Genomic DNA, 10,901 nt, shown 5'->3' on the forward strand with positions numbered 1-10,901 from the left:
CAATCTTTATATTTCGGGTACAGCGCCCTTGTCCTCCCATCAACCCAAAACAATGCAGTCACAGAGTTCGTGGCAGGATATTTTTGCTTCGCAAAGAAAAACTCTGGATTCTCGGCCTTCCTTCTCTCAAAGTACTTCACTGTCATATCCATGTCTTGCTGTGTTATCGCTTCCCGAAGCTTTGCACGTTCATTCGCAACATCCCTCTTCACATACGGCAGTATCCTGGGGTCACCTCCATGTATCCTGGCAAGGAAACTCATGCAATCTGAATTTTATAGGTTAATATCATGCAACGTCAACAAGAGTTCATAATCCTCAGCAAGTATTTTGCGGTGCAAACGGTAGTATCTAACACGCTCTGGTTGTTGCATTAGTGGATGTGTATGCTCCGCAACAAAGCAAGTGACTGTCAATCTCCCCTCCCTAAGCCCAACAATCGTGTGTGCCTTACAATCATGACGGAGAATCCTGTTTTCTGGCGTCTTCTTGTCACATCCATTTCAGCACCAGGCCGCCTGCTGGAGTTGCTTGTTTCTGTTGCAATGCTCTCTGAGGTGCTACTTGTTTCCGGTTTATCGGGCTTTCTAGCGTGCACACACCCAAAGACCCTCTTGATCATTATTGCATCCTCTTGCTTCTGTCCTCTCTTTTGGCTGTACTTTGTAGAAGATATATGTGTGCCGAATCCCAACTTGAAGGCATAGTCATTGTAGAATTTCTGGGCATCCTCAAATGTGTCAAACACCATGCTAACATAGGGCGATAGTGGCTGTGATGAAACATCTCCATCATCTGAATCATCTTGCATCACATCATCAGCATGCAACAATCCCTCTGAATCTTCATGATTATCGACAGAAAAGTTCCCTTGGACATAGCTCTATTCCCCTTCAGCACCAGCTCCCTGAAATAAGGCACATGTTTTTTCATGTAAATAGAGAGGTCTTGGTTGAAAGTATTTTTTCCTCTAGTTGCTATCAACAGTTCTATTGTTGTTTCAGAAATAATTCAGGTACACAGATATATTTATCAACGGGTTTTCAGCTTCATTTGCACACAAATTTTCAGTCAATGGCCTTTTCTCACATAAGCACACACATTCAAAATCGTATCATAGGTTGATAAATAACAAGTAACAGAGGGGATCATGTTTTTCAGAGATAGAGCAAGCACACAGGTGTGTGGGTATTTGCCTTGGTTCCACTTACACACATGAAACAAAATTGAATTTCTAGCTGCCACACACGTGAAACAAATAGGAAATTCTAGCTATGTTTCTGATACATAGGTTTCCATGAGTTTCAGGGACACACAAGTGTTCATGTTTTTTTCAGAGTCAGGAAACTCACCCAGCTGCCCTGATTTGATCTGGTAGAAGTTGTTTCAGGAAACACAACCGGAGGGTTTGTGAACCAGGATGATACTCCAGCTCGCGAAGGAAGCCCCGCGGCCGCGGTTGGAGCTGAGAACGATGGTTGCGGCTGTTCTCGAAGAGGCGGCCCCCGGCGAGCTCGATCTGCGTCGGATCCCAGCATCTGCCGCGTGATGTGGTGCGCCATGTTGTTGCAGGATTTTTGCGCCGAAGGACTAGGTGCCCGCGCGCGCCGGCGACAACAATTTTTACGGTGGTGGGGACTGCCGCCTCGTTGGGCGGAGCTGTGCCTGGTGGACAGCGGACAAGGGATTCTGTTTCTGAAACAGAACGGATGTGCAGGAAATAATGACCTGGTCAGTTGCGGGCGATGGTTTGTATTCGACGGCTGTCAGGTGCCTGATCCAACGGCTATCCGGGCGGCGGACGCGTTTTTTTCTTTTTGTGTAGAACTATTTTCGACTATTCCATTCCCAGCACGTACGCTGTACTAGGTCTATATCTATACAATGCGTCACCAGAGTATGCGGCGACGCTGCTTCGGTTGGTGTGATGGCCGCGTCCAATGTGCGCGCGGACGGGGTGGGTGGTGTCAAGTGTTTTTTTTTTTTTGAGAATGTGTCAAGTGTTCTTGAAGACTAGAAGGAGCAAGCTCGGCCAAGCCTTTTGGCTCCTCTTTTGTTTGCGAGTTCCCTTCAAGATTCTCCGTTGACAACAAGTAGTGTGCGTAGCACCGGCTGTAGCTAAAACATATTGTGATGTGATGATTTTTTTATGGTGCATTCACATCCTATTTCTTCCTGATTGGTTAAGAGTATCTACAGCCGGACTTGTTGACCCCTTGAACGTCCGCGGACGTGTCCGCAGACATTGACGGGTCAAGTCTTAGTTTTTCCTTCTTACAACTGGACACTTAAATTACCATACCTCAAATCCATACAAACTCATGCAAATAGGTCGATGCATTGCATACATCGTTCGGCTACTGCATCACTAACTTATCATCGGACTACCAAAATTTGGCATGTTTGGCTATGGTGGAGAAGATCATCCACGCTGCCCTTGCCCTTCTCGGCGTCTTTGCCGCGGAAGCACCGGATCTGCTCCACACCGGAGTTGTCCGACCCATCGTTGTCCTCCTTCTCCTCGTTGGGTGGGCAGTCCGGCCATTGCACGGACCATCTGATTCTGCTCTCGGGTGAGGGTGCGTGTGTTCCTTCGCAACCGCTTCTTTACAATGCGGGCGCGGATGTCTTCCTCCTCTGCGGCCACCTGCCGCCGCCTCCGTCGCCACCATGTCAGTAGCGAGGCAGGCCTCCGCCGCCCTTATCATCTCCTTCCCACAGCGGGCACACTGGTCCCGATGGGACTCATACTCCGCCGGAGCCGTGATGGGGAAGGGGAGATTTGCAGGCTCTCGGGACCGCGATGATCCAGCCCCGAAGGAGCGTCGCTAGATACGTCCTTCCGTCGGCTGGGCGCTGTCGTCCCGGAAGCGGCGGAGTGCAATGCGGACAGTCACTGCCTCCTCCAACCCACACGGGATGACACCCCAGTCGACGGATCCGGACTGATCAGAGTCAGGTCCGCTGCACACCATGCCTGAGATCGTCGGACGGGAGCTTGGGTGGCGGAGGGGAGTGGAATGGAGTGGAGTGAAGTGGCTAAGGTTTGGTACAGCGAGTAGATGAGAAGGAATATATGTGGGGTCTGCTGGGCCGGGTCTGACATGGCGATCACCTGGGCGCCCCCATATCCGCCTCATATTTGGGCTGGATATGAGGGGTGCCGGTCACCCCGAACATTTGAGGTTCATTTAAGGCGGCTGTCTGGGTCGAATTTTTGTGACCGGTCGGTGGTCGGGCTGTTCGTCCACACGTTTGAGGCGGTTTGAGGCACCCGATTGTAGATGCTCTAAGTCGGTGGAGTTTGATCACAATATAGGAATTCATACATTGCTTCAGAATGACCCGGTGGAGATTTTATGGACGCTTCATGTAAGACAATTATGTGTCTAAATAAATTGAATTTAAATTTGAATTGTTTAATTTTAAAACTTTATTATACTAGGTATTTGAATTGTAATTAGAACTGTTTTTTTAATGTAATTAGAACTACTTTTATTTCAACTGGAGATGCCTTGACAAGCCAAACAGCTCGTTCCTCAGTCCTCACCCCTCAAAAAAAAAAAAAAAAAAAAAAAAAAAACTCGTACCTCACCCCGTGGTCGGTCGTGACTGTGAGTAGTGACCGTCTGGGAGCGAGTCCGCTAGTGGGGAACTCTCTGTGCCCTCCTTCCCCTCGCCGCGCCGCAGCACTTCCTCCCCCGTCGTCTTCTCTGCCGGCCTACCCCGATCCAGTCGCCACGGCCACCGCCTCTCCCAGTTTCCACCTGCACGCGCATTCCCTGTCGGCGCCGCCGTCCGCTGCACGTTCCGCCACCTCTACCCCTGTCCACGGTGACCATCGCCTAGGCCCCACCTCATTGTCCTCCTCTTCGGCGGCCGCCGGCGCCTCCGCCGTTGCTCCCATGGCGTTCGAGTCGAACGGTCCCGGGAGAGCCGACTGCTGAGTGAAGCCTGAGCGCTGGTATTTTCTTGCCCGGTGGAACTGAGGCCCGCCACCTGTTCGACGGAATACCGAAGAGGCGCAGGACCAGCGAGGAGGCGACCGATGCGAGCGGCGAGGATCTCATCAGCTCCCTGCCTGACGCTGTCCTGCAGGTCGTGCTGTCCTTTCTGCCCTCGGACGAGACAGTGCGGACGTGCGTGCTCGCTCGGCGCTGGCGCCACCTCTGGAAGTCCACACCTGCCCTACGCATCATCCAGGGTGGTATGATGTACTGGAATGCCAAGGAGATGAATAACTTCGTGAACTACCTTCTGCTCTTCCGCGACCGCTTGCCCTTAGATGAATGTGAGATCAGCTACAGCAAACCCTGTGACAGTGAGGAATACAGTGAGATATTCCGGTTCGCTAATATGCGGATCCACTATGCCGTGTCACTCTGCCAAACTAAGGTGCTCAAAGTCTGCATCCGCAATGTGCAGGTCTGGCTGATGCATGGCAATTCCACTCTCATGTCACAGTTTCTCAGGAGGGTGGAGCTTACAGGTGTGACTATGTGGAAACATTCTCTAGACTTCTCAAGCTGCCCCACATTGGAGGATCTGAATCTGTGCTCTTCAAGAATTTATGGCCCCAAGATCTCATCCCAGTCAGTGAGATGTCTAAGTATCACTCAGTGTCAATTCAACGTGGATACTGGTTCCCGCATGCGTATTTCTGCCCCATGTCTCGTATACTTACAACTAGCTGATGTTTCTGGGACTGCTCCTCTGCTTGAGAGAATGCCGTTGTTGGTAACAGCATTTATCAGGCTTGGTCGCGGTGGTTTTGGTACCTGTACACATGAAGCTTACGGGGATTGTGATGAATGTTTTCCGTATGATGGTTATTATTATGGTCACGATGACTATGGTGCCTCCTTTGCTAACTATCATGGCAGCAATGACTCTGTGCTTCTACAAGGCTTGTCAGGCGCCACCAGTTTAGGGTTGACGACTATTGATCCTAATGTGGTATGCTTGCTTTCTGCTTTAAATCCCAAAGTCTCCTAGTGGCTAGTATTGCTTTTAATGTGCTATACTATACATGTGTATTTGTCATCAACTATACATGAACTCACATTTTCAAAATCTCCTTACAGTTTGCATTGTCACCATGTAAAGTATTTGGATAATCAAATTTTCATGACCAAACCTACTACTCCCTCCGATCCATATTAATTGTCGCTGGTTTAGTACTCCCTCCGTTTCTTTTAGTCTGCATATAAGGTTTGGTCAAAGTCAAATATCATCATCCACAATATGAAATCAATATTGTCAGATGCACCATGAAATGTATTTTCATACTATATAGTTTTAGTATTATAGATGTTCATCTTTTTCGATATAAGTTTGATCAAACTTTGTGTAGTTTGACTTTGACCAAATTTTATACGCGGAGCAAAAAGAAACGGAGGGAGTACAATTAATATGGATCGGAGGGAGTAACTTTTTCATGATAATGAATTCGTGTATTGTCGTTCAGATTCATCACTTGCCTGCATGCTTTCCATTCAACTAGATCGGTGTGTTTGCTTTCCATTAGATATGGAACTGGATGATCAAGTCTATGGGGATGTGGTGTAATCAATTGACATGTGCTTGCACGGAATAAGCATGTAGCGAGACCAGGCAAGTGAGCAACTAAAAGAAAATATCAGTGTGATGTATTGTAGTGCACATCTTGAGTGATCTGTTACGTGTGGTTCCTGGTTACAGTGATTATAGCACTGATCTGTATTGTAATTGCAGTACATAGTATAATTATAGCACTGATTGTTTCAAAAATACATGGAACGGATAGTTATTATATCCAGCAAGAAGCCCTTACCCATAAGTCCAAGCATGTTACTATTGATTGAGATTTTACCACAGGAGGATCGTGTAAGATTCTGACATGCCAACATTTAGCACCGTGTTACCAGGTTATATTGACTTATACTTGCAAACCAATGTTTTTGGCCCCAAATTCAGTACTTCTGAAGTAAGCGATTTTGGCGCACGCCCATTTGAGTTGATGCGGACTTTGCCAGTCCAACATGACGGCAGGGCTCTGAGCAAATTTTGGGAATAGGGTGTTACTGTCTTACTGTTATAAAGGACTCAGACGTCAAATGTTAGAGACCCAATTTATAAAACTGAAAGTGCAAGTACCAAATCGATAAACAAAAAGCGCCAGAGGGACCGGTACATAGTTTTAAGAAACGATTGTAGGTCAATATTGAAATTTTACTCACTTTGCGCACAATAAGTTTTTATACTCTTGGAATTTTCAATATCAGACTTTTTGAAGTGTAGGATTGAGAATAATCAGCCGGTTACATTAATTCTTTAGGATTCTAAATCTGAAACCTATTCAATATGATGTGTTATCTGTCTTCTCCAGAAGATCAATCTAGACTCAATAAGACCTACCAGAGCTCCTAGTCATTGCAATATAATTGGAAAATAGTATCTAGTACTTTTTTAAATTTCAATTTTGATTGTTCTTACTGCTCGCGCTTGGTGCAGTTCACTTTCAGAAAGGATTTGAAACAGTGCCCTACATTTAGTATGCTCAAGACATTATTACTCAATGAGTGGTGTGTAGCGGCTGACTTTGGTGCACTAGTTAAGTTTCTTCAGTGCACGCCAATTCTGGAGAAACTTATTATTCAACTTCGACTTGAAAAGGTATATGTTGTCCAAGTATGGTAGCTTTGTCTTGTTGGAAGTACTATGTATCATCTATTGATTTGAGTAAAATATTTTGTTAGCTACCGAGAGTGAATTCTATGATAGAAACATATGAAAGCTATAACCCAGCAGTACAGTTGGTATTGAAGCATCTCAAGGACGTTGAAATCAAATGTCATAAGGAAGATGAGGTGGTTCGCCAGATTGTGAAGATCCTGAGTACCTTTGGAGTACTTTCTGATCAAATTGACATCCAAGTTATCCAACAGACATATGTTTCTGGAAGTAAGTTAGCTATTATTACTTTTCATGATTCATGTGTTTCCACTATTTGCATTTGTGTTTAAAAATTTTGTCAATAATTACCATCACGAAGTAAGTTACTTATTATCACTCGACTTGATTGTGGCTTTCTATGGTAAAAAACTGCACTCTTATGTTACTTTGAAATATTTCAAAGTAGACATTTCACACATGTAATAAGAATTAAGAAAATGTAGGCTTAATGGAATGCAAGTGTAAACCTAAGCTCAAGCAGCGGTGCATAGCTGTATCCTGTCACTGCTATTTTCCCATCTTTTGGCTGCAAATGCCTAAATAACAGCATGCCATACCTGGAGTCCACATTGGCGGTCCTTGGCAGGCCATCGGTAGTTAGCTGTTGTCAATATAGCTGCAGATGGTACCCAACATCATCTTTTTGAGATTTTGCATTTGACCATGGGAAGAGTAATTTCGAAAAAGTACTTGTCCATCTCCAGTAGGAAATCTTGTTCTAGTGGATGTGACAAAAAGCTGCTCCATCAATGTCATAGGAATGACTGTAGATCATGCTAACAAGAGATGATACCATCTCAATTATCTACATTAGCTGACACAACTCTCTGTGCTGTTGCATTTCTTCACTCAAGATATGAGCACTGGTTAAAGGGGAGATTATCTATTCTTGCACTAGCAGCTTAGCATGAGCCCTTTGGTAGCTTTGTAGGCCGCGGAAACGGAAATCTTGAAAATGTCTGATCCACCTTAGAAGGCTGCAGTAGCCGAAATTCTCAGCCGGTTACAAGTTAATCCCTCTGTCCCATTACCACAACTAACCATGCACACAGACCAAGGAGACACATAACTTCTCTCGAAACGTTTAAGCTAGGGCAGGTATAAAACAATTCAATAGCTACACTTTGATTATCTCAATGGATAAATTATTTTAAAATGGAGACTCTTCCGAGGTCGTGGGAAGGTAATACCGAAACGGGAGAGCAGTGACACATCCTCCTAGCATTTCAGCAATTAGATCATGTTGCATCCCGGTGTAAGTGTGAAGGCATTCGATGCATTGCAAGATCCAGCGCTGCCAACTCTCCAATGCTTATTGTGTTCTGTTATGTTTCTACAGGTTTCGATCAGTTTCGAGCAGACTGAGATCCTGGATTGGTGATCGATCTTCTATCTCCTGATCGCTTGGGACCTGTCTACAGCTATGAGTTTGTGGCCTTTTGTTGATCTTGATGATGTTCTAGCAGTCTTGTTTTATCTGAACCTTGCGTTCTGAGTGAGTACCAGGACGTCCATGTTAGCTCAGGATCACTATGCTGGGTAAAATTGGTCTCAAGTTCGTTTGCATTTGGTGAGGGTGTCCGTTATGCAATGGTTGCCCTTGGAAACATGGTTGACGGGCTTCAAGTGTTGTTTGTTATCTGTCCTTGGATTAGTTCGGCAGACTTTCCGAACGGTCTGAGTTTTATGTTACAAGACTTGTTTGTTGTCAGCGCCGTTTCCCCTGTCTCCTCCTTTATGTTTCTTTAGATTTATTCACATTTTGGTTCGAATTCTCTTTAGACCGATCTGATGTGCCGATCTGACAAAGTTGCGAGTTCGTGCTTGCATTCTTGTGCACTGTTCTGCCCGTGCTGAGGGTGCCCTCAAGGTTCTAAATCTGCATCTGGAGATGTCACAATTTCTTGAGAAGGGGTCATATATGCCAACTTAAGTGTGAGCCCCCTGAGATGAATCTCACAGGGTTCATGGCAGGTTGGTAGGAGAAGAGGGATGGGAAAGAGAGAAAACGAGAGTTCAGAGAACGAGGGAGACATTCAGACGTTTCCTTTGATTTCAAAATAATAACGACAGTACACGGGCGGCTGGGTTTATAGACTCACCCGACACTGTAATCTTCCCATGTAGGTGGTCTGCAGCCAAACCGTGCCATTTGACCTTGACTTGAGGCAGCGTCGCGTTCCCTTGCAGGCGGCGAAAGGATAGACTCCGATTTGTATGGCAATTGCCGATAAGTCTGGTAGTTCAGACAGCTCTGTGAAACTAGAGCTTTGTTAGCTGTAAAAGGCTTCAACTGGGAAACGTGAAAGACGGGATGGATCAAACTGGCAGGTGAAAGGTCGAGACGATACACTGTTGTGCCGACACATTTAGTTTTAGTAACTTTGAAGGATCCATAAAACTTCAGTCAGTTTTGTACATGGGCGTTTAACAAGAAGCTGCAGGAGGGAAGGCTGCGAGCGGTTTTGATTTGCGGCGAGAGGAGGCGAACCCTAGCTCGAGGGGAAAACCTTCCTTTTTAGGTAAAATAATGGGCAGCTGCACCCTTTTATTCATTCATAACTGATTCATTACAAATAATACATCAGGGAACTCATTAAGCCAGCAGAACCAAACATCATGCTCTGCCTATTTGGCCAGAACATGTGCTGCCTCATTACAAGAACGGTTGACATGAATAAAACTACAAGATACAAATTTTGTGACACATTTTCTAATATCATGGACTATGGCTCCAGTAAGGGACGTATCAAAACCTAAACCCTTGGTCTTGTTGATCAATGATAGACAATCAGATGCTACCATGATCATCCTCATACCAGTGTTATTGGCAAGGATTAAGGCTTGACGAAGTGCCATGGCTTCTGCTACTTTAGGATTTTGAACTCTTTCAAAGTAACCTTTGCTTGCCACCTGCATCCTTCCCCGGTGATCACGTATCACCACACCAAAGCCCCGCTCTTGCAGATTGGGAGAAGATCGCTGCATCCACATTCACGAGCATCGACCCCTCCGGCGGCGGAGACCATTTTTAGTTCGACTTCAAGGTCTCACGCCTAATGGAAGTGGTCGAGCTGAAAGAATGCATATTAATAAATTCAACATAAGCTTTGATCTTTCCCACCACACGAAGAGGATGATTCACCGGTACCGTAACGTGCTATACAAATGGTTTTTACCCCCTTTTCGTGACGGAGTTTTAAACCGTCGCCTTGTCAGTGTGTGTGATAGGGGGTCCTTCCCACATGACCCAGAAACCGTCGGGGATAGGCGAGCGGCTACTGACGATTTTCGTAGAATAAATGCATGAGAAGTCGCCCCTGTCCCACACGTTATGCCTCTACTTACGTTTATGATCCGAGAGACATCCACAATGATTACGCTGCTATATTCGTGTGGAAAAGGTGAATATCACAAACATTTAATCTACGATGTGTTTGCGATAGGTACGCTATCACACACAGTTCAAAAATGTAAAATGTGTGCGGTGCCTCTACAATCGCCAACGCGTCCATTTTCATAACCGTGTGCGATAGGTATTCCTATCACACACGGGCTCCATATGCACCCTCTTATTTTTGTCCTATATTACACACATACATGTTTGAAACGTTTGCCGTATTACCATGAATTGCACACGCATATGAGGCGAAATCGTGTGTGCGTCCGTCAAGCATCGCAAACGTTTCACGTCAAAGAACCCTTTGTTCTATTTTTTCCATCGCACATGATATTTTCTTTCTAACCGTGTGTACATTATTTTATTCATTCCTGTTTAATTTTATTTTTCCCTGTAATTTATTATTCAAATTGGAAATTTGAAATATGAAACGTGGAATTCAAATTCTCAGCACAATGGTTCAACAACCAATCCATAAATAAAATTCTCAGTACAATATGTTCAGTAATTACAGGATTATGCAGCAATTGACTATGATGAACCACAATATTTAGAGGCGGTAAAGGCGAAGAGAGGAGTGTAAATCATTTTGGCCGCCGATGGTGTTGAAGAAGCGGAATGCCCATAATGTGACCTCCTTCATGTCAAAGACACGTCCAACCCCTTGTGGCAACCGCCAGCCACTCCGACACTATAAAATCCTATTTTGGTAGAAAAAAAGAGGAGAGGAAGTTTCATCGCGTTTCATGACACGGAGCGGCGGCCGCCTCCTGTTCTTCATCGGGAG

At 45.4% G+C, this 10,901-nt stretch overlaps 1 protein-coding gene across 1 annotated transcript; it reads left to right on the forward strand.

Annotated features, from left to right (window-relative positions):
* The first annotated feature begins 3,608 nt into the window (after positions 1-3,608).
* On the forward strand, positions 3,609-8,425 carry LOC109780513 (uncharacterized). Its single transcript, XM_020339096.4, has 4 exons — positions 3,609-4,956; positions 6,493-6,654; positions 6,738-6,942; positions 8,054-8,425. The coding sequence occupies exons 1-4, from the start codon at positions 4,210-4,212 to the stop codon at positions 8,077-8,079; spliced, it is 1,140 nt and encodes a 379-aa protein (XP_020194685.3). The 5' UTR covers positions 3,609-4,209; the 3' UTR covers positions 8,080-8,425.
* The last annotated feature ends 2,476 nt before the right edge of the window (positions 8,426-10,901 follow it).

Source organism: Aegilops tauschii, chromosome 7 (genome assembly GCF_002575655.3).
Source record: "Aegilops tauschii subsp. strangulata cultivar AL8/78 chromosome 7, Aet v6.0, whole genome shotgun sequence".
Taxonomy (NCBI): domain Eukaryota; kingdom Viridiplantae; phylum Streptophyta; class Magnoliopsida; order Poales; family Poaceae; genus Aegilops; species Aegilops tauschii.

What these genes read in the sequence shown, in the direction of transcription:
- LOC109780513 (XM_020339096.4), top strand. Translation starts at nt 4,210, where the DNA reads ATGATGTACTGGAATGCCAAGGAGATGAATAACTTCGTGAACTACCTT. An exon ending in TTCAACTTCGACTTGAAAAG is followed by an intron (nt 6,655 to 6,737) that starts GTATATGTTGTC and finishes ATATTTTGTTAG; the next exon opens with CTACCGAGAGTGAATTCTAT. An exon ending in ACAGACATATGTTTCTGGAA is followed by an intron (nt 6,943 to 8,053) that starts GTAAGTTAGCTA and finishes ATGTTTCTACAG; the next exon opens with GTTTCGATCAGTTTCGAGCA.